Source organism: Ursus arctos, unplaced genomic scaffold, assembly GCF_023065955.2.
Source record: "Ursus arctos isolate Adak ecotype North America unplaced genomic scaffold, UrsArc2.0 scaffold_1, whole genome shotgun sequence".
Taxonomy (NCBI): Eukaryota; Metazoa; Chordata; class Mammalia; order Carnivora; family Ursidae; genus Ursus; species Ursus arctos.
This window is the reverse complement of record NW_026622763.1, coordinates 39547482-39571553: the sequence shown is the minus strand read 5'-3', so window position 1 is coordinate 39571553 and position 24072 is coordinate 39547482. Positions and strand designations below refer to the sequence as shown.

At 38.2% G+C, this 24072-nt stretch overlaps 1 protein-coding gene and 1 pseudogene across 2 annotated transcripts in view; both read left to right on the top strand.

Moving 5' to 3' along the window:
• CCDC148 (coiled-coil domain containing 148) overlaps nt 1-24072 on the top strand; it is a 224724-nt gene that overhangs the window by 169144 nt on the left and 31508 nt on the right. For both annotated transcript variants that reach the window (XM_057317926.1, XM_044381556.3), the window contains one exon: nt 786-904. In XM_057317926.1, coding sequence (XP_057173909.1) covers nt 786-904 — 119 coding nt within the window. The remainder of the gene's footprint in view (nt 1-785; nt 905-24072) is intronic.
• On the top strand, nt 11211-19264 carry LOC113247866 (methylosome subunit pICln-like; annotated as a pseudogene).

Sequence of the window (24072 nt, the reverse complement as noted above, 5' to 3'; positions counted from 1 at the left end):
GACAAGCCAGAGTGGTCGAAGGGGCCTCTGTCAAATAAACATTAACTTCAATTGCCCCACCTGTGGAAATAGAACCATGAATAATAGTTTCATCCCCCTTAAAAGCCATATGAGTACTTCCAGTTTTCTCAGTCTGCCTCCATTTCCAGAGAAGGGAAGTAAAACAGGCCTTGTAAGAACAATGCTCTCACCTTTTTGAGCTTGATAAATTTGTCCTTTATTTTACCACATAAGTCAGAGCTGCTATATATCACAACCCTGCTAATTTTTCCTTCTCCTCCTTCCTCCACCTATCTCCTGCCACTTCCCCAGAAGCATAAAGCTTTCAACATCCTGCTGTCCATTAGCATAAATAAACTCATGCTTTTAAAGTAAAAATAGGCTTAATGCTGTATTTATTAAAGACTGCATTATCATAAGGGAATAAAAATATTCTTGAGTAACAGGTAGATCATATACTTTAGAGACAATAACATGCTTCTATTGTGGTTCCCTGAAAGTCGATTATTTTAGCCATAGATTTAAACTGTAGATCTCAGCATAAGTTACATTCCCACTTCAGAAATTGTTAAACCATGCAGTTTCTCAGGACATGTACCTTCATGTTTTCTTTCTTTTTTTTTCTGTTGTTAATATACTGTGGGCAGATCTAAGAAATGAAAAAGATAAAGTGCCATTTAAATTTAATATTGGCTAAATGAACCAGTGGGTATGTTGTTATAACTTTCTCTTCACTTTGACATATCTGTTTTTAATTTAAATTTTATATATCATTTATACTATAGATAAGAAAATACTGGGCTAAAAAAGAACAGAAGTGGCAAGAAATGGAAATGAGGGATCTTCAGCGTCTGGAAGAACTGAAGAAATTAATGGCTGAACAGTCAGTGAAAGACAGAGAAAGGTAAAAGAAAAATCCTAAATTGCATAGTAATGGAGGTGGTTAGGGTAAATAGTATCAGAGGGAGCATTTTTCTATACTTAATGTGTTCTTACAATATTTATATTCACAAATAGATAAAATGATACTTACAATGTATTTCAGTCTCTCATATTCATACACAAATCTCTAGCTTGCCATTTAGTTCCTTAGATAGCTTCCTAGTTAAAACCCTCACAGATGATTTCATAGTATTTGATTACCCACTGTGTGCATGAAATGATACTGGCTGCTGCTGTGACTTAATATGTTGACCTAGAAGGAGGAAACCATTATTCAGATAAGAAGGGGGACCCATTTACTATGACTATGGCTGGAGAAGACAATGCAAAATTATACTGTGTATGCAATTCCTTGTAGTATACTTGGAATGCACCCTATGTAGGAAAACACAGGATTTCTTGGAATGGTGTAATTTTAGAACTGAAAAGGACATTTGAGATCAACTAGCCCAGTGTCCTCATTTTATGAATGAATACCCTGAGAAATTAAAATTACTTTTCCAAGTTTACCGTATCAATCAGTGTCAGTGAGGAAACAGAGACAATGCAGTAATTTGAATAGGGGAAGTTTAAGATAAAGAATTACTAATTCTAATATAAAACCTCTATTATATAAAGAGATAAAGAGAACTTTAAAGAAAATCCTGAGGCTGAAGGAAGGTTCCCAAGGAAGAAATGAATATGGAAGCTCACCCCTCCCCCACCCCCATGGTTAGTTCTCAGACCTCATTGTAGAAGGTATGGTTGTGGCCCACTGCATTGTGGAGAAGTTCTTAGATGGGCTCAACCAGAACTTGTTCATAGTCACTGGGAAAGCAGGAAACACCCTGCCTGAGTGTAGGAGGCCAAAGCTGGAAGTCAACCACTGGGATGCTTGCAAAACTCAGTGGGAATCTGACCATGGGAGTGCCTCTAAAATTTGATGGGAAACTGACCATTGGGTGCGATTGGAACTCCATGGGCACAGGTGCCACTGGGAGTTTGCCACACACACAGCAGGCAGCCATATGGTAGAAGCAAGAAGGGGTAAACACTAGAACGAGGAAAGAAAGTCCCTTCCTCCTTCAGCATCTTTCCAGAATCCCTTTCTGACATAGCTTAACATTGTGCCAGACAATAAATTCGTAACCGGCATAGTTACCTAGTTTAGCTAGCTTCTGAGTAGATTTTCACAAGAGATAAATTAAGAATAGCTCTTTTGTTTCATAACAGAAGTCACAATAAGTTTACTGTTAGTCAATGTAAAAAACTTGCCTGGAACTCTGTACTTCCTGCTCAATTTTGCTGTGAACCTAAAACTGCTCTAAAAATAAAGTCTATTTAAAAATTACCCCTTAGGGGTGCTGGGTGGCTCAGTCAATTGAGCCTCCAACTCTCAGTTTTGGCTCAGGTCCTGATCTCATGGTTTGTGAGATCGAGTCCCAAGTTGGGATCTGCACTCAGCAGGAATCTGATATGCTCTCTCCCTCTGACCCTTCCCCACTGTCTCTCTCTAAATAAATTAACAAACAAACAAATAAATAAATCTTGAGAAAAATAAATACAAAATAAAAATTACCCCTTAGACTTATACATAACCTTGAAGGGCATAACCATTTTATACAACGAGGTTCACTTGTATCTAGGAAGCTTCCTTTGTGAAGCATGGGACAGTTATCTCAAACTCCAGACACCAACCTTGCAGAGTAAATCTGGAGTTCCACATAGATGCCAGGCAATTCCTAAGGATTTTCTGGATGAAATTTACATCATTTTCTAGGTATCTCAGGATTTTAGAGTTCAGTTTAATCTATTATGGAGAAAACAGAATACAGCAAAGCCAAGGCTCTAGGCTAAGAGGTGAAACAGCCAATGAGAAACCAGCCAAATAAGCACAAACCGAGATAAAGTGGATACCAGCAAATAGGTCATGCCATGGGTCAGAGATAAAAATCCTCCTAAACAGCAAGACAATGGTGGAGGTCAAAGCCTGGTTGGATAGTCTGAAGCTATGCTGGGGAAACGAGAGAGAGCCATAGGAATTAAAGGGGGTGGGAAAAACAGAACAGATGTGAGGTCCCAGCATCTAGCAGACATGCTTCTAATAGAATCTCCCCTCATAGCCAGGGAGTTTCTTTGATTACAGAGCCATTTTGGTCTTTTGCTTCCTGTTCCAATAATTATCAAGATTAGCTGACTCAGAACTCCAGTTGAAAAGAAGAAAAGGAAATCAGATTAATCTGCATTACATAACAGGAAAAAATAGGCATATCACACATAGCAAAAAGAGTACTGACGACTAGGAACTAGGGGACCAGGGTTTTAGTCTTAAATCTTCTTGAAATAGTATATGACTCGGCCAAAACTATTCATTTAACCTCTATGAGGCTCTGCTTTGTTCTTCGTAAAATTGAACTGGATAGCTTCTGAAGGCTAAGTGAGCTATCAACTTTTAGGGGTCTATGATCTGTATGTTCGACTCATGTGAAACATTGTAGATTTGGATAGTTATGAGTCCAGTACTTGCATGCCAATGGGAAATGAGTGAGGAAGATCATTAAAATATCAGGATAATATAATACATCAAAAAATAGTTCCCAGAAAATTTTGGATAATGTTGTAGATGAAAACATTGCCCTTATTCTGTGACTTAGGAAGATGGAGTTCAACATGTAAAAACTGCTGGTAGCTTTTGCTTCTGGCAAGGACCAGAAGTTGTGTTCTTTCATAACTACCCTGACACTAAGAAATTTGGCTAATTGCTTTTTCTCTACTACTGAAATACAGTTCACAAATCTCATGTTTAATTTTTTAACTGGAGGCACACTTTTTTCATATCAGAATAAAAGCTTGAAACAGTTTCCAGATCTGTTAAAAACACGTACACATGGCCTTGAGGGTTTAAAAATTTCTGTTATTTTCTTCTTCTATTTTTTTAATTCTAAGTTTCTTGAAAACAAAATTCATAAGTTAGCAGATATATTAGGTCAAATTATAAGAAAATTCCATTTCTGCAGGTCAAAAATGGTTAAGTATTGGCAATTTCATGTGGTTCAACATGAAAAGATACAGCGATTCATTTTATTTATTCATTATGTTTTCCTTCTCAGTTATAATCTGTATTTTGCCCTCATTTTTAAATTTTTTTATTTAAATTAAGTTTAATTAACATATAGTGTATTATTGGTTTCAGAGGTAGAATTTAGTGATTCATCCGTTGCATATAACACCCAGTGCTCATTCTCATTCCATCAAGTGCCCTCCTTAATGCCCATCACCCAGTTACCTCATCCTCCCATCTACTTCCTCTCCATCAACCCTCAGTTTGTGTCCTATAGTTAAGAGTTATTTTATTTTATTGAAATTGTTTTTGCCAAAGTTTCCACTAACCTCCTAATTTCCTAAGCCCTATTCTCTTTCTGAACATGCCAGAGAAGTTAAGAGGGAAGGTTCTTTAATCAGGTTGTCGACATTAGAATCCTGGCTCTATTCTTTATAGCTATGTGACTTTTGGGTAAGTTATTCAACTTCCCTGTACTTAAATTTCTTTGTCTGTGCACTAAAGACATATCTAGTGTCTACTTCATATGAGAGTTACAAGGATTAAAGGGTATTGAATATAGCACACATTAAATTTAAGTGAATATTATCAATTGAATTTTTAAAACATGAGATACCTTCTAACAATATTTCTTCAAAATATTTAAGCATTTTCATATTTTAGATAAAACATGTAATAATGAGGACATTTTTATTAAAAATAAAACATGAGGTTAAGGCAAAAGTGTCCCTTGATCACTACTCTTACACAATGTCTTCTCTAGAAGTCCTTTCTGTTATCAGTTGTCTATTGATACGTATGCATACATACTATGTCTGTGTACCTATACAAAAAAAAAAAATACCCCAATACATTTTATAATATAATACTATTGTATTAGCTCCAACTGCCATAACAAAGTACCATAGACTGGTGCCTTAAACAACAGAAATTTATTTTCTCATAGTTCTGGAGACTAGAAGTCCAAGATCAAGGTGCCAGCATGGTGAGTTTCCGAGTAGAACTCTTTCTGGCTTATAGACAAATGCTTTCTTGCTTTGTGCTTTGTGGGGAGAGATACAGTAGCTCTCTGACGTCCCTTCTTATAAGGACACTTATAAGGACACTAATCCCATACCGAGGACCGACCCTCATGACCTCATCTAAATTTAATTATTTCCCAAAGGCCTCATCTCCAAACACCGTCACATTGAGGGTTAGGACTTCAACATATGAATTTTAGAGGGACATGTTCAGTTTATAGCAACGATTTGTGTTTAAAAAAGCATTTATGTATCTACAAATTACCTATTTACTGTTAACTACTGTTTATTTGTTTCTGCTAGCAGATAAGGTTTTTGTGCCAATTAGAAAAGGTACCCAGTTCCGATGGCAAAGTGCATAGATTCCCTACCTGAATAGACAAATTAGGAAAAGACCCCCTTCTGAACCATGGCAGTCAGCTTGACAAGCAGTGACAAAGCTGGATGTCATTCCCTGTTTATACTCCTAGGCCAGCATCGCCTTTGCAAAGCACAAACTTCAAAATGATACATGGCACCCCTGCAAATAGATGTACCTAATTCTTTTTAAATAGTATATATTACCCACATAATTTTATTCTTAAATTTTGTTCCATAATTTTATTCTAAAATTTAGCCATCTGGGATTTATTTCCAAGAATGATATGAGCTAAGTGTCTGACTTTCATTTTTTGGTCTAAATTGATAGCCAACTCTCTCAACACCAATTATTTAATGATTCATCCTAATCCACTGAGTTGAAATGCCACCTTTATTATATATTATACTTCTAATTATATTTTCATATCCATATGGACTCTTGATTAAATAAAAACTGATCTATATTTATATTTCTGCATCGATACTGTGCTGTTTTAATTAATCTGTTTTGCTATCTGATAGAGCAAGTGTTCACTCATTAGTCTTTTCAAAAATATCTTATTCTTATGTCAAATTTCATTTTAAAAAATCCTGTTGATTGTTTGCATTGAAATGTTGTTACAGAATGCTGACATACATGCCAAATTTAATCTCCAGTCTAGGATCATCCTTCTGGAACAGCTCTCCAGTTCAAGTCTTCTCTCAGCTTCAGCAAAAAATTTCATAGTATTTTTTTTTTGGTGAAGGCTTGGAAATTATTTTGGAATAAGTAGAAAATGATGACCAAGAAGCTGATTCTAAATTTTCTTTAGTAGCTGTGTGAGGAAAAATGTATGAACTAGGAAGTGGCAGTGGGGATACAGAGGTGACAAATGTTCATCAAGTATTTAGATTAGGTGAAATATGATGACTTGTTTCCTTGGGAGTGGAGTTTGAGGAAAGACAGAGAAGGAAGCATGGTCCTGAATATTATTGAGCTATTTCTATCCTCTTAGGTTAAAAGCTTTAGTTCGTTTTCAATCTCTTTTATTTTCTAATTTATTTGGCTATAATTTCCCTTTTTTTTTTCTGTGTATCTTTGGCTACATTCTACAAGTTTTGAAATCGGGTTTCATTATCTGATTTCTAAATAGTTTACATGTCATTTTTGGTGTCCTAACAATAAATTTGGTTGATATTGGGGTGTTTGCCAAAGGCAGGGTTACTGATAGTTTTCAATTTTTTCTACTTGTCTACATTCCACATCTTTCCATAACAACGTGCAAAAATTTTAAATGCTTTATGGGAAGCTACTGACCCTGCTACTTTTAATATTTAAAAAAAAACCTCTTTATTGAAGAACAGCTTACATATTACAAGCTCCCTTGTTTTCAGTATACAATTAAGTGATTTTTAGTAAATTTGTATAGTTGTACAACCATTGCTATAGTCTAGTTTTACATCATGATGTAAATGTGAAAAAGATCTCTCATGCCCATTTCCATTAATTCCCGATCCTACTCCCAGCCCCAAATGACCACTAATCTCTTTCTGTCTCAATAGATTTGCCTTTTCTGGACATTTTATATAAATGTAATGCATCTGGGTTCTTAGCATAATGTTTCTGAGGCTCATCCATGTTATAGCATGTATTGGATTTTTTTTTTCCTTTTTATTGCCAGATAGTATTCCATTTCAGCATTACTTTTTTAATCTGTTTTGCTAGGGCAATTATATTTTTTCCTGTTGGTGAGAGATTAATGTATGCAGGATGATTAACCAAGCAGGGTTCAAAATTTATATAAAAGTATGATATTAATTCCGTAAAAGACTTTACTTTTTACTGAGGTCAAATATTTACTCACACCATTTCCAAATGTGTGAAGAATAATAGCTGATCTCAACTTCTTTATGAGACCCCCTCCTGCAGGGTAGTGAAGAAAGATGAAAACTTTTCAATTAAAAGTATCTCAAGCACTTTCATTTCAAAATGATCTCATTTTGGATTATCTCTATCCGTTTAGGGGGGTAAAATACCAACTCCAGTCTCTGCTGGAGGTCAGGCAGCCTCCTTCAACGGAAGGATGGAATGACTGGTTACCCTATAGATCTGACACCCTTCAGGGTCCTCATTCCCCTATGCAATTTCATCTCATCCTTCTATCTCCCCAGGGGACAAAGCAGTACTATCCAATAGAAATAATATGCACATCACACATATAATTTAAAATTTTCTCCTAGCCACACTTAAAGATGTAAAAAGTGACAGGTGGAATTGGCTTTTTGAAGATGTATCTATTTTAGGGAGAGAGAGCAAGAGAGTGCATGAACGAGCATGGAGAGAAGCAGAAGGAGAGGGAGAATCTTAAGCAAGCTCCACACCTAGCAGCACAGAGCCCGAAGTGGGGTGTGATCTCACAATCCTGAGATCATGACCTGAGCTGAAATCAAGAGCCCAACACTTAACCGACTGAGCCACCCCAAGCACCCCTAAGATTTTAAAGTAATCTCTACGCAAGGTGGGGCTCGAACTCAAAACCCTGAGATCAAGACTTGAATGCTCTTCTGACTGAGCCAGCCGGGTGCCCCTTTACAGAGCATTCTTTATATTAGATATGCACAGGGAGGAGTAGAAAACATCATTGCTCCCATTACCATTGAAAGTTGCAGAGTAAATAAGCAGAAATCAGATCATCCTTCCATGCACAGGGCCCTCTCTCCTCTTGTCATTATGACATTTTGTAAATGCTTGTTAAAATATTCAGTCTCTGACTTCTCTGAAGTTCACCTCTCTGAAGTGCAGCTAAGGTATACTCTCCTTCTTCTGTTTTTGCCAATTATTACCTTTACAAGGATGGATGTAAATGTGACATTTCACTTATTATATTCATTGTTATTCCTTGTAATTTAATAAAAAGCCTGCCTTTCCCACTTACCTCCTTTGTAACAACTTTAACATATTTAAATTTTTAGCTATATGGTCTGGAGGGTAATTTAAAGATTTCTAAAGCAGACTTTCTTGGCTAAGTAGCTCCTCTGCATAACATTTCTTAACCAGAAGACTGAATGAAGCTGGCATGACCAACAGATGGAAGGTAAAGATAGAAGAACTTGATTGGTCAATGATAATGTAATACGAGAGCCCTGGCTGCATTCTTTGCTACAACAGAATCACCTGGGGAGTGTATGAAAGTCCTGATGCCCAGGCCAAGCCCAAAATCAATTAAATCAGAATCTGCAGCAATGGGATTTTGGTCCCAACAGTTTTTGAAAATCTTCAGGGGATTCTGAAGTACAGTGAAGTTTGAGGACTAGTATACTAGACTTCTTTTTATACTTTCTGAAGTATGGACCCAAATCTTCTATTGGGTTCTTGAGAAGATCCCCCTTTTTGTAGAAGTGCCCCTGAATTTTTTTCTTCTGGTGCTATTCCCTCATTGAAATAGTCCAGGGATGTCACGGAGGTGAAACTTTATATGCATAGAGGAATTTATCAATTTAAGAATCCTCTGCAAGCAAAAATCTTGTATGTTTCTCTCTCAGCAGGTGTGTATCTGTGTGCATACATGTGCATGGTGTGTGTTTAATGGAGAAAGCAATGCTTTGTGGAGTAATAAACGCTAGTTTTTAGTTATTGTTTCCGAAAGAAGGGAGTTTTTCTATGTTGTGAAACAATACATATTTGAAGTTTAAGATGGTGTTGACCATTTGGGAAGGAAGAAACTAGAGCCAGCTGCCTTCCTAACACTAAATTGGCTTTGTTAATCTAGTGTGTATTTTGGGGTGCTTGCCAACAGCAGGGAATTGACAATTATTGTATTTTCTAAGTAGTAAAACCAGATGTTTCTCTCTATTTTCCATGTCTTTCCTTAACAATATGCAAAATCCAACATGTTGTATTGGAAGACATTAAGGGCATTTAAAGTGGGTTCACAATCTAATCTGTGATTTTTAAAGAGTATGTTTATTAGGGTGACTTCAACAGAAAATTTACAAACTTTTGTTATGTTTTTGCTTCTCTGCAAGAGATTTCCCAAAATTAGTAGAATGCTCTTGTTCATTAAATCTCTGTCAACCAAAACCCCCATTCCAAGTAGATGTGCCAACTGATGTCGACCAAGGATCCCTGTGAGGCATTAAACAAATATAGTTCTTAGTAAGACTCTCTGTTTTGTCTTTTAAATGATAGTAGAAATGTTTCATAAATTAGCATTAATTTAAAAGACTGAAACAGACCCCAATGGTAGCCAAGTGCCATTTTCCAACCCACAGAGGTAATTTTGTCTAAAAATAATAATACTGAGAACCTGCACATCAGTATAACGTAACTATGACGTGTGTGTGTGTGTGTGTGTGTGTGTGTGTGTGTGTGTGTGTGTATTTTCATACATTGGAGCATGAGTACACAGATTATTTGGACTTAATTGTAATAGTACTTGAATGAATCTTAGCTGAGCAAACATAGTTGACAGAGGGAGGCTAAGAAGTTTATGAACAAAACAATGTACAGTAATTTTAATGTGAAAATAAGCAAGCTTTTGCCAGTGGGCAGACGGAGCACCAGCTGGGCAGAGATGGCTCAGCTAAGGGTCATTGTAGAGGTCTTGGGTGACGATTTATCTCTTGATCATCAAGTCCAGCTTCAGATGTATGATCCTTACAAACCATAGCAATCAGAGAGTGCCTTTTGTTTAGTACTTTAGGTTGCTTTAATTTACTGTTTATAACTTTGATTTTTGATTTAGAAATCTTTGCTCATTAAAAAGCTACTGGATTTCTACCATATGCCACACTGATCTGCCTGTTACAGTTACATGTTTAAGCCATAAAATGGAATGTCAGCAGGTATGTGTTTCGTAAAGGGCTGGCAATATTCAGAAACCCCCTATAATAATTTTTTATACAAAATGTGCATTATTGCTTCCCTTTAGTACCCAGCATTATTTGTCCTTCATATATATGTGTCCGTGAAGTGACCACAGATGCTACCCTTTCAGATATATGCTGTGGTCTTCTCAAGAATCACTTATCTCATATTCTCTCCCCCAGGAGCACCAACTTTTATCTTGGTCCATAATTAATGCGACAGATATTTGAAAGTTTCTTATTCGGCATTGGGTTGTTTTGAAACTGCATCGCCTTGCTCCCATTCAACATTTGTACCATATGGAGAGGCAAGTGATTTGCTATGTCTTTTCTGCAGCAAAGGAATGCTGGGTCCTCCGATGCCCCACACAGTATTTGTGAGTGAAGTGGGGGCAAGCACTCTTTAGGTTACTGAGGTTTTTATCGCTAACTCCTTAGCTAGGGAGTTTTACTAAGCATTTTCAGGTAATGAAGTACTGACCTATCAGGCATAAACTCTAGAAGGATTTTCTAAAGCTGCAGGGCTAGGTAGGCAGAAACTTAGCAAGCGTGGTGAAATGAAGGATGTATAAAGCCATGGGCTGGGAGAATTGTGATGGTAATGTTCACAAAATACCACCCCCGTGGTGGTACAATATCGCTTCAAGCGCTTGTTTATCCTTCCTTCCGTTGCTTAGAACTACTCCTGTAAGGCGCGCACACACACATATATACACACACACACAGAGCTATCAGATGATATTAAATAGTAATTATTTAGTGAAAGGAACATGTTTACAATCTAGGTTATTTTCTTACTTTATGTATTTTAATATGAGTTTTATAGAGTCACGTAATTTTAGAGCTGGGCGGAATCTTGGAAAGCATCTAGCCCAGCCTCCTTGTATTAACGAGGGGCTCCAGTTTGCAAACAACAGAAATCATTTCTGCTTGAATTTTGCAATAAAAATATTTTATATCAGGGTAGCTTACAGAATTATTTGCAGAACTGGGCTTAGAAAATGTTTGGGAATAACAGAGGCTGGGAAGATAAGGAGAGTCAAGACTGTACTCCAGCTCCCCGCACAGAATCATCCCAGCAAGTCCAGCCACTGACCATGAGATGCCACAGCTTGCGCCTCCTCCTCTGCCATCTCCAGGTTCCGGACATCCCCGTGGGCAGTGCTGCCTGTATTCTTACCCCTGCCATGCTGCTCTGCCAGCGGCCTTCACAGTGTCTCCACCGGCCCTGCTTCTTTGCATCACCGGCTTCCAAGTGAAGCACCTGACAACGGGCTGAACTCAGGTCACATGCTCATGCACTCGCTGCAAGGGTGGGAAAGCAAGTTTCTGACATCGCTTCGTAGTGGAGATTTCTTCAAAAGAAGGAGGGGGGCCCAGAAGCTGAAAAAAGAAAAGGAAAGAAAAGTAAAAAAGAATGTCTCTTACCATCCACAACGGTAGTTGGCACTATCAACAGACCCTTGTTTTTATTCTACACTGGCAAAAAAATTTCCTTCCACCTAACACTCTAAGTGATTAGTAGATATAACTCTAAGTGATATCTTTTTGCCTTATTGTTCTCTGGTTCTGTTATGATCCATCCCAATATTCCGTGACCTATGGACTAAATTTTAGTTTAGTGCCAATAAACATGTCTGTCTTATGTAAAATTGTAAGGTAAAGAGAGGTGAAGAAAACAGACAGAAAATTAGTATATACATAAAATGAATTTTGGATTTGGGATCTTTTCCTGGGCTAGTGACCTGCAGTGTGATCCTCTCTCCTGATGCCGGGCGGTGGCAGCGAGCTGCAGCTTCCAGTCAGCCGCACAGGGGTGAACAACCGATACACTTATATCCATACAACCATTCCTTGTTTCACTTTTAGTACCGTATTTAATAAAATACATGAGCTATTCCTATACTTTAGTAAAAAATAGGCTTTGTGTTAGATAATTTTGCTCAACTGTAGTCTAGTGCAAGTGTTCTGAGCACATTTAAGGTAAGTGAGGCTAAGCTATGATGTTCAGTAGGATAGGCGTGTTACATAGATTTTCAAATGATAATATTTTCAACTTATGATGGGTTTATTGAGATGTAACCCCATCGTAAGTCAAGGAAGATCTGTATTTATACATATTATATGTATGTATATATATGTGCGTGTGTGCGTGTGGCCGATGATGAACACCTTCAGTAAATGGTCAAGATCACAAATCAAATTTACGATTTTTCTTTTCTACTATGCATTACATTTGCTCTTTGCTTTCAGCCAGCATTTTGGCTGGGTGTGGTTCTTTACCCAATGGGTTGACTTACACTGGCTTGTATATAATAACTTTTACCATTGGCCATGCAATACCAGAAGGTATCCTAGGAGTTCCTTGGATTCCATCTACTTCTTCCTGCCTCTATTAAATAGCAGCAGTCCTATTTCCCTCTGATGTCAACTGTTCCGCCACTTTAACCTCCTCTCCTACCTGTTTATTTAGTGGTATGATATACCCCAAAAGGCAAATATTTCCATCAGCTCCCAATTCAATGTAACTATTGTTATCCTCCTAATGGCAGTATTAGAAGTTAAAACCAGTGGAGATTAGAGTCTCAGGGATGGGAAAAAAAGATTCTGTAACTGGGTCTTTAGGGTAATAGTGATAAGCACCATTCCCACTGTACACGATCTGGCTGTGTTGAGAAACAGCACAATATATGGGCCACTACTTCAGAGCAAAACTATCTCCTGTAAAGTAGCAACCGGCCTCACAAAATACTATCTCACAGCTCATGATGTATCTGAGTCTTCAATTGGCCATTTCTTTGTTTTATAAGGACAGCAATATATGGGCTTCAGCCCATTGCCTTACTCCATACACAGTTACGGCAGTTCCTTAGGAAGAAGCATCATCTTGTAGGATGTACTAGGAGTGCACAAATGGTGCACGCATGGTAAATAGGGAAAGAAAATCCAAATTCTTTTTGCCTTTCCCACGATAGAATGAGTGTGATATAATGTTGTAACCAGCTAACACTGTCTAATTCCCCTGGTGTATTTTACTCTGTCAAGGGCTCAGATTGACAGCAGCCAGATCAGCCTTGATGAGGGTAAATTCATGTAACCGAGCAATGTATAACTTCTGTTCCCACCACTGGGAGGATTTTATCATGAGCCCATTGAACAAGTACCCATTTGCCGGAGAAGAAGACTGACACACATAGAGCAGATCATCTCTTCCACCTAATTCTTTAAAATCACCCATAAATTATCCCCACAGTCTGAACCAATTCCATCAGGTCCATCCACATAATCTCTCTGAATCTTCCTGTCACAAATCTTCCTATCATATTCCTTCAATGTCCCTAACCAGCTGACCAAACCATTAACTACTGTGTACAAATTGTTATTAATCCAGTATTTATTCATTTACCTAAAAATATTTGAGTACCTAATGTATGGCAGTCACTAATCCTTTACCTCAGGTAAAGTGAACATTGAGATATTCCTCTTGAAATTATACCTACATGGAAAATTTCCCTTTTTTACCATGTTTTAGGGAGATTTCAGAGCAGAGCTACCCACCATAGCTGTCTACTTTTGTTTGGGGCCAGTAGTGTGTAGACCTGGCTATAAAACTGACTCATTTTTCCCTTCTCCATCCAACTAGTTATTGGGAATGCCCCTTGGGCCATAAGTGTGGGTTGAGGGAAGGATGTCAGTGTGGACAGTGAGCCACCTGTTCATACAAATTACCTGTGTCTTCGGTCATGCTCATGCTCAACCTCAATCTACTTCCGTTTCATTAGTCTGTGCTGCTAGTCATTCCCAGCTTTATGGCCAGGTGGCTCAGATAACATCCAGCTCATTATGAGTAGCTGGAGAGTTTCATTTTCACCTGCTGTCTTAAAGTCAAAGTCCAGTCAATACCCACCCTCATCTATAAAAGGTAGATTAAAAAATAATACCTATCTCATATGGATTTTTATGAGAAATAAATAAGTTAAAACATGGAAACACTTACTACAATGCCTACCACATTATGCCTGCTTGACAAATGATAGTTACAATAATTATCAGGGTCCCTTAGTAAACCAAGAGCTAGTTCTTAAAAGAAAAATCAGAACTTCCAAAGAAGGCCTGTGTGTGCTGCTGAATCCTGAATGTCTCTACTAGACAAGCTCTATTGAACATTATCATCCAGAATACATCAGTGAATCCATGGTGTCATAGGGCCAAGTGGCATTGTTGCCTGCACTGTGGCTCAGATCAGCTGGACAGCTTTCTTTTTCTCTGGCCTCTTTTCAAAACTGTAGCTTTTCAGGTCACCCACTAAACTGACTAGAGAGGCATTCTCAAATGCTGATTTTGCTGCTTTCCAAATCCAAAGAGTATCACCCAGCATTGTGAGTTTTTTTTAGGTGGAAAATAGTACCACATGTCTTTTGAACTAGAATAAGAAGATCTATATTGAAATTTCTACCCTACACTTCCTGTTTCTCTGATCTTAGGCAGGTTATTTACCTCTCTGAACACTCCCACATGGTTGTTATCAGAATCAAGGGAAATAACAGTACCTGGATTAAAATACTCACTTGTTAATATTAGTTCCTCTCCATATTCTCCTCCTTACCTATAATGTTTAACCAACTGTCTCCTTCTCTCTGGCACCTCAAATTCTCCATGCCCCAGATCAAGCTATTCATCACCCCTTCTAATCCATTCTTCCTCCACTGTTTCCTTTCGGGTAAATGACACCACTACTCAGTCCACTGCCCAGTCAGGTGGCTCCTCCCTCTCTCACTTCCCATTCCCACAGCCAAAGGCTTAGTAAATCCCATGAATTTACCTTTAGAATATTGATCCCTGTTGCTATCCTGATCAGCCTACTATTATCTCTCACCAGAATTAAGGCTATAACTTCTCACTATTTCATCCTTGCCCACAATGCAAACACATCCAGTCATGGTTCTGATACCAAAAACCCTCCAGTGGTTTATCTTCACACTTCTGATAAAGTTCGATGCCATAATATTGCTTATGAGATTACCATGGTTAGACTTATCTTTTACTTCCCACCTGACTCCAGCACATCCCACTCCTCTTTGGACTACTACACTCTGCCAGTTCCTGAAGGGCCCCACTATTTCTCTTGCCTCCACTGGGTCTTCAAATAAACAGTTTCTTCTGAGAACACTCTTGTAGCTAATTCTTACTCCTCATGGCTCAAATGTGACTTCCTCAGAGCCCTTCTCTGGCCGCTAAACAAGGTTAGGTCTTCTTAATACATGTTCTCATGGGCCTGTTGTGATGAACTGTTGTTACAAACCACCCCATAACCTACTGGCATGGGATAACAGTGATGTTATTATTACACTTATGGATTCCTTGGGTCAGGAGTTTGGACAGGTCCCAGAGAGGATGGCTTGTCTCTCCTCCATGATGTCTGGACTATCAGCCTGGAAGACATGAATGGCTGGGAGTGACTTGAATGCCTGGAGCTGGAATACTCTGGTGAGTTCGTCTTTCATTTGGAGTGGGATGACTAGAAAGCTGGGAGTAGCAGGAAAACTATCAACTGGAGCTCTGCATGGTCTGTCTCTGAAGCTTGACTTCTTCAAAGCACAGTGGGCTCAGAGTAGCTGGACTTCCTACAGGGTACTTCAGGGCTCCAGAACCCCATCTTCCAACAAACAAGGCAGAAGCCACATGACCTAGAGATCACATACTGTTACTTCTATTTTATCTATTGGTCAAAGTAGTTATAAGCCCCACCAGATTCAAGTGAAGGGAATTTAGCCCCCAAACTCTCAATAGGGGGAATATCAAATAATTTGTCATTGTGTTCATTTTTTTTTTTTAAGATTTTGTCTATCTGAGAGAGAGTACACACAAGTGGGGGGAGGGGCACAGGAAGAGGGAGAAGCAGACTCCCTGCTGAGCATGGAGCCAGACTCAGATATGGGCCTGGATCCCAGGACCCTGAGATCAAGACCTGAGCTGAAGGCAGACACTTAACTGATTGAGTCACCCAGGCGCCCCGTCATCATGTTTGACCATCACAATGCCCTATATCTGCATTATCTCAATACGCATATTTTAATTGTAGTTATTCATTAGATTTTTATCTTTTCCAATAAATTGTAAATTCTATGAGAATAGAATCTGTGTCTACAGCACAATATCCTCATATTTGGCACATTGTAGATAACACACAAATCTCAATAAATAGTCATTAAATGGGAGAATGCATATAACTAGAATAAAGCACTTTTAGGTGAATGATAGGGCCTCAATTTGTTGTAAGGTGAATGAGCTACACTTGTCTTTGTTGTGGTTAGACTAGAGGAATAAGGAATTGCCTATTACAGTCATTTATCTTTGCCCCTTTTTTCTTAATAAAAGAATGCCATCTCAAAAGTGTCAGGCCTAAGTGTTAAATGTCATAAATCTTAAAAGTTACCTAGTTAAATGATTTCAATTTTTGAATCTTTGTCCACTAAGTGGTCACACATCCTAGGTAGGTGTGTATCTCCAGATGCTAAACTTGCTGTCTTCCAGGGCAGTCCATCTCATCTTTGGACAGCTATTGAATTTTTTCTTTTCCTCTTGTTATTTCTTTATTTTTTGGTAGTAAGCCCAGATCCGTCTCATCAGCTTCCACACATTAATTCTCCTTCTATTGCTTGAGAGCAAGTGAAACAAGTCTGAACCTTCTTTCCCTTGACAACCATTTAAATACTGAAGATAGTTATGTATTTCTCCTTCCCCATCTCCATCTCCATTACTATAAGCCCTTTCTTTTCTTTTCATAAGCTCCTTTTGGAGAGGTATGTTTTCAACCCATTTGTCATTTGCAGTGAAGTAGGGGCTTAGGGGAAGATCCTTACCGACCAAAGGGGCCCATCATGTTCAGCACATATCATGGTTCAGGGTCACTATGGAGATATCAAAGGATAGAAATTACTGTAAATGAAAGTTATTACTTAGGAAGTTAATTATGTCAGTATCTAATGTACATTTATTTAAATAAGACAAGTTTACATCTACAAGCAAACTAATTTGATTGCACAAGGTGTTCACATGAGCTCAATCTATCATGGCAAGGCCCCAGAGTGAAAAGATAGTGGAGGAGGTACCTTCACTTGCAGAAGAAAATAAATGAGAAACTGTCCAGTTCCAGGTGGATCCTGGGCTGATAGACCAAGATTCTAGTTGTTATTACTAGACTTTACGACTCCTCCCAATTATACTGATTCCTAACTGAGAACGAGCCTTCCTATTTGGAGCAGCTGATGGGCTTCTTGAATCTTGGAGGTCTGGGAAGAGATTTACTATCCGCTTGATGGCTTAAAAGCATAGAACTGCTTAGCCCTATCATGCCATCCAAAGGAGCCCCTTTCCTTTACCAGGGCCAAGTGAGGCAGCTAAAAGGCAGCCAGCACAAAGGCACAACTGTAAGTTTTTCCCTTTTGTTTTCTGGGTTGAGCCACATCTACCCTTCTATCTATTTTTTTTGTAAACTAAGAATATTATTTTACATTTTTAAATGGCTAGAAAAAAAAAAAGAAATCATGTTATGTGAAAACTATATGGAATTTCAATTTCTGTGTCCATAAGCAATGTTTTATTTGAACACAACCATGTTCATTCGTCTATTTGTATGCCACAACGACACATATAGTGTGACACATACAGCAACTGTATGGCCCACAATGAGTGTGACATACAGTGACTGTATGAGCAACAGGCCTGAAATATTTATTGTCTCACCCTCTAAAGAAAAACTTTGCTGACCCCAGGTCTAGTGGGATGGTAGAAGGGAAGGGCATTAATGCTGTTGCTTTTTGCAAAATATCCTTATATATTTGGGTTCTGCCCTTAACTAGCCTCTAGATAAATTGAACCAGAATGAAGGAAAGCTAGGAGAAGCTGACATTGTACTCAGTCGAACGCACCATTCTCTCCTCTGATTGCATTCTTTTTTGTCTGTTCCCTTGCACATTAAAGCACTTAGAGCTCTAGGTACGCTCTAACCCTCTGCCAAAGCAGAGCACAATTAAAGCTTCTTCCCCAGGACATACATCATAATTAATCTTGCCCAAGGTGACAAAGCATTTATGCACATGTATATGGATCACTTTTAAAAATCTATATTGAACTCATGATCATCTTTCTCTTTTTTCTCCACCTCCCACTTTTTGATAAAATTTCAAGTTTAAGGAAGAGTTGCAAAAATGGTACAAAGAATTTCTAGCCAGACTTATTAACTTTTAGTATTTTGTCCTATTTGCTTTACCATTTGTACTCTTGCTCTCTCTCTTTCTCTCCACCCCACCCCCACACACTGTGGTCTGCCATACTATTTAGAAGAAAGTTGCTGCCAAGCAGCTGGAGTTGCTGCGCTTCAGTTCCCTCCCCAGGCCTGTCTCCACACTCCCTGCCGCAGTGAGCTTCCTCAAAAATTTCCTGCTGCCAGACTCAGCTGAGGGGCTCTGCCGAACAGCAAGGGCCTTGGCATCCCGGCACCCTTTACATCACTGGGAGCCATCTGTCTTGGTTAGATGGCTGTGGATTAGCATTCTCACTGGAATACCCCACCATTAGTTTGCATGCCTGTCTGTGAGAATATTGTATGTTATGGAGAATGCCAAATTTGGGGGAGAATCCAAAGAATCTGTTGCTGAAGAAGAAGACAGTGATGCTAATGTTGAACCCATTGCTGAATTTCGATTTGTGCCTAGTGATAAATCAGCAATGTTCACTGCAATGTGTGAATGCCAGGCTTTGCATCCAGATCCAGCGGATGAAGATTCAGATGATTATGATGGAGAAGAATAGGTTGTGGAAGCACATGAACAAGAGCAGGGAGACATCCCTACATTTTACACCTATGAAGAAGGATTATCCCATTTAACAGTAGAAGGCCGAGTGACAATGAAGAGATTAGAACGAATGCGCAACCAGTATAACATGGCTGGAGTCCAGACAAGATTGAGTAAGAGATTATGTGGATGGGATGGAGCCAGACACTACACCAAGAGTTGCAGGACAGTTTGAGGTTGCAGATGGTGAGCACTGAGAATGATTTATGCTGCTGTGGGATTCTACTCGCCGTAGGAAAGAACTTGGTGCCTCTTCTGTGGAGTAGGTGTTGATGAGTCTATTTTCTTCTCCAAAACTTATCTGAACCACTTCTTTTTTGAGACAGACTATACTGAGACAAGAAGCTGTCACCAGCAGAAGAAACTATGATCTTTATTAACGAAGGTGAATTAACCAAGAGGGTATTTGTAGTTTATCATCTACCTCAAAACTTTCTGTGTCTAGGTCCCCTCTGAGGAGCCTGTAGCTCCTGCCCTCGCTCTCTGCATCTTCTGTAACCCGGCAGGCCCACACAGTGAGAATGCACAGGCACTGGAAGGTATAGGTAGACTGGGTGGGAAGGAGGGAGGCTGAGTCCAAGATATACCCCTTCAGAGTCTAAGCATTCCCCCACCCCTCAGAAGGAAAGACAGAAAGATCTCAGAGAAATCCTGGCCTCTGCTCATTCTCCACAGGGGTAGGGGTCTTTTCACTAACTGGGGACCCAGATTAATTCACTCAGGCGTCTTTAGGGAGCCTCTTGGGAAACATCCTAGCACATATACTACCACTAGCACAAGTGCTTCTGACTAGCTTTTACTCTTTTTGCCATCCAAATCACCCGTCTGTTTTGTAATAACCTCTTAGGTTATATCCTTTAATTTCTTGCCCTTAGGTTGGTTCGCATAACAACCAGTGAAATTGGTTGAAGTCCTCAGAGTACTTCAGATGATTATTGTCTTGTCTTTGTAATAATTTAACAAATAAATCTAGGTTTTCTGAAAAAAATGAGGAAAAAAAAGTTGCAGACATCATGAAATCTCACCACTAAATGTTTTGGCATGATTTAGCTAAGAATAAGAACAATCACCTATGTAACCACAATACTATTATGATAGCTAAGAAAATGAACAAAAATTCTATGATATCCTCTAGTATCTAGTCCATATTCCAATTTCCCTAATTATCAATTAAATGTTTTTATAGCCTCCCCAACTAAGATAATGTACCGCATGAAAAAATAGATTATTTCAACTAACTTTTGAAGTCAGTACTCTGTACATTCTCAGTTGGATGAATTCTAAGGGGAAAAATACTGGGAAGAAATCCCAAACCTCACAGAGTAGGTTTAATATTAGTGGTAACATTGGTATTGTGACCTTGAAATATTTTACATTTGTGGTAGGACAAAGCATTTAAAGGAACGTTTTAATGTTAACAGGACTAGGGCACAGAATACAAGAAAAGATACCAGTATTAAATTTAAAAATTTTTAAACTTTAGTATTAAATATAAAATGAAAATATCAATATGGACTTGTGATTTTTTTTCTTGTTTTAAATAAATTTTTCTCCCTCTGAAAGGGTCACTGAAATGGCCTAGAAACAATGACACTTCAATAGCAATGAGCATCCCTAGTAGCATTTAATTATGTAATGGCCCTCCCTTCTGTTACCGCCCTAATACCTGGAGTCAGTACAGTTTTCTGTAAAGGGCTATATAATAAATGTTTCAGCCTGTGGGCCGTACACTCCAGGTACTAAACAGGTTACCATCTACATCAATTTAGATATTGATTTCTAAATATCATTTTCGCCTAAAAGAACCAGGATTAATTGAGAAGAAGATGGCTGATTCTAGGTCTGGAACAGAGAAATTCTAAGTGGAGCTTAGGCTGTTTTATTTTGTCATCTCATAAATGTTGAAGACATGATAGATTTAGAAATTGGCACTTTTTAATCTCCAATGTAATAATTATTTCAGGTGAAGGCCATCAATAGATAGTAAAATCTTTAGATGGAAGATTTTTAGATGGTAAATAGGGTATTTACACAGAGCCCAAGTATCACTCCATGAATTACTTACTAAATGAAAAGACAGGGAAAAAAACATGCCTGTACAATGGGGAGATCTGGCCACTTTACGAACAACATCAGTAGTAGTGGACTAATAGCCTGACATTATTCCTTCTGAAATGATGCAATATGAAATACATCACCTTTGTGCCAGAAATACTTTATCTCAATCTAACCAATTTTCTAGTATAGGAATTGGCAAAGATTTTTTAAGAAAGAGACAGACTGTAATTATTTTAGACTTTGTGGGCCATATGGTCTCTTGTCACCACTGCTCAACCCTGCCCCAGGAAAGCAGCTATGTAATATAATATGTAAACTAATGGGTGTGGCTCTGTTCCAATAAAACTTTATTTACAAAAATAAAGTGGAGGATTGGATTTGGCCTGTGAGTTATATATAGTTGGTCAATGCTTGTTTGAGACCTAACTTACAGGAAAGTCACGGGAAGAGGAATGACAGGAAAGGATTAGATACCAACAGGAAATAATCAGTCTAATCCAAAATGATGGCTATGCTACAGAACAACTTTAAATGCTTCAAAAAAGTCAGTGTCATGGGTAAAAAGTGATGGAACTGATGACTGTTCAGTCTAAAATAAGCTAATGAGACATGCAAACCAGTCTGAGTGTGGGGATCTAGGTAACAATCATGCTTTTTATACACAGTGCCGCTAAGTCCTGTCTCCACACCCCTGTTCCTGTGCAGGTGATTATTTGGACCAATGTGCAGAATCATTTGGTTATCCTCTCTCCTCCATCAGAATGATTTGCCATCACTACCAGAATGACTTGCTTGAGAATGTCTCAAACCTCCTGGGTTGCTTTTCAGAGTCTCATGACATAAAATCAATCCTATTTTTCTCTAAACTTTTGATTAAAATCATTAAGAAAGCAAGTTTATGAAGAATGATGGAGGCAGGAAAAAAAAAAAAAAACGCCTGTGCTTTAATCACCAATCTCTAATTACTACCAGTCACAAACAGGAGGTTTGTATCATTTGACCCTTTTATTCCCAAAGGGAAAGAAAAATTTGCTTGTTCCTAATAACAATCTAAGCAGATAACTATATTTTTGCTAATAATTATAATAAGGTGACCTTCCTTACTCACCTGCAATTTTCCTATGAGACATGACTTGGAATTAAAATCTCAATTTATTTCAGAGGATGCCATTTAAAACTCCGAAGTTCTATTACAGAGAAATAACTTAAAAATAACTTATCAGCTGAAAACTGGTTTTACATTAACATCAACATATCTTTTTAATTGAAACTACTTAAAAGAAAGTTATTTTCAAAGCTTTAAGTATCATATGCTTCTGAGCAAACTAATAAAGCCAAGTGAGATTTCTTATAGACCAAGATTTCTCCCCCCCCAATTCACACCTCACTGCCATGACAGTCTTCTATCCCGGTGAAGCCTATGCATGACTTTAGAGAAGACTTCTTTACATTCGGCTCATCTTTACCAGTCTGATCATCCCTGCCTTTATTTCTCCACTCTGGTTTTGGTTTGCTATCTTAAGTCATCTTTGTGAGGACAAAGCTGTTTAAAAATCAAGGCTTAATTTCCCTCATCACAATGAAAGTTTCTCCTGCTTTTGTTCCTCAGGGGAGGACTTCACAGTGGCTTTTCAGTTTTGTTTAACAAAGAGCTGAAGCATGTGCTACCATTAACATACAAAATTAAACAGCACAAATTTAAGCGAAGTTCACTGTTTCTGCCTTTTTTATCCTACAGACCACTTGTACAGGATGATAGTTTTAAATGACCTTTTCCAACCTATAAAATAGATCTTGAGGCCACTACAAGTATTGCCTGAAGATATTAGCCAGAAAGTTCAATGAAATCCTAGACACCACTAGGAAAGAAAGCAAAAACATGACTTGATATGTGTATAAAATCATCGTAAATTTGCATTAGGGAGACTGCACGATTCCTATTGTGATTCAGAAAATGATGACTATAATGACCATGAAATCAGGCCATTCCTTGTAGAGGACCAGAGTTGATGGACTAAGCATCAAGCGTGGAACATAGTGGTGATATTATTTTAAAGCCATTAACCTATTTAATTTATAAGTTTAATAATTATAACTGAATGCCTACTACGTTGGCTAGAGTGATGAACAAAAAGGACAGTCCCTGTTTTCAAGGACCTGACAGTCTAATGGAGAATTGAATTCAGATAGTCTTGGTAAAGGCAAGCACAAAGTACAATGGGAACATATGGGAGCAGCACCTAAACCAGGTAGGAGGTGGCAGGGGGAGTCAGGAAGTCTTCGTGCTAAAGGAAACATCTTCCAGAAACGGGAAATATCTTTCTGCCAAATACCCATGGCAATTTAAAGGAACTGACAATGATTTGGTATAGTTGAAGCATATGATTTGGAGTGGACTAGGGAAAGGTTGTGGTGAGAGAAAAGGATTAAATAGATAAGTAGAGGCTAAATTATGGGAAGTCTTTAGGAGACTTACATCTTACAGGGTTTGAGTAGGGTAAATTCGACTTTTAATTTAGTAATTATAATTAATTGAGTTAAATAATTAATACATTTAGTGATTTATACCTTTTCTACTTCCAAAAAGATTTTAATATAGGCATAGAGATTTAACAAATTCCAGAATACTAGAAAAAAAAATTAGGGAAGTAATTACCTTGGAAGGTTGTACTTATTAATGCACAAATGGGTTCAAAATGGGATTAGACACACAAACGTAGGTTATTAGGGAAATTTGTTTATTTAAGATCTTCCCACAAAGGGACCACATAGACATGATCAGAAACTGAGTCTCAGACAGAATGGTTTTTTGGTCTGGTTTGGCATTATGTGCCTTAGGTATTTATATCCTTATCCCTTATGTATACATACCCATCTATTTGAGGTAGCCTCAGTAAATATGATCTTCAGGTGAGCTTAGAACATCAGAGAATATTTAGAAAGCTGA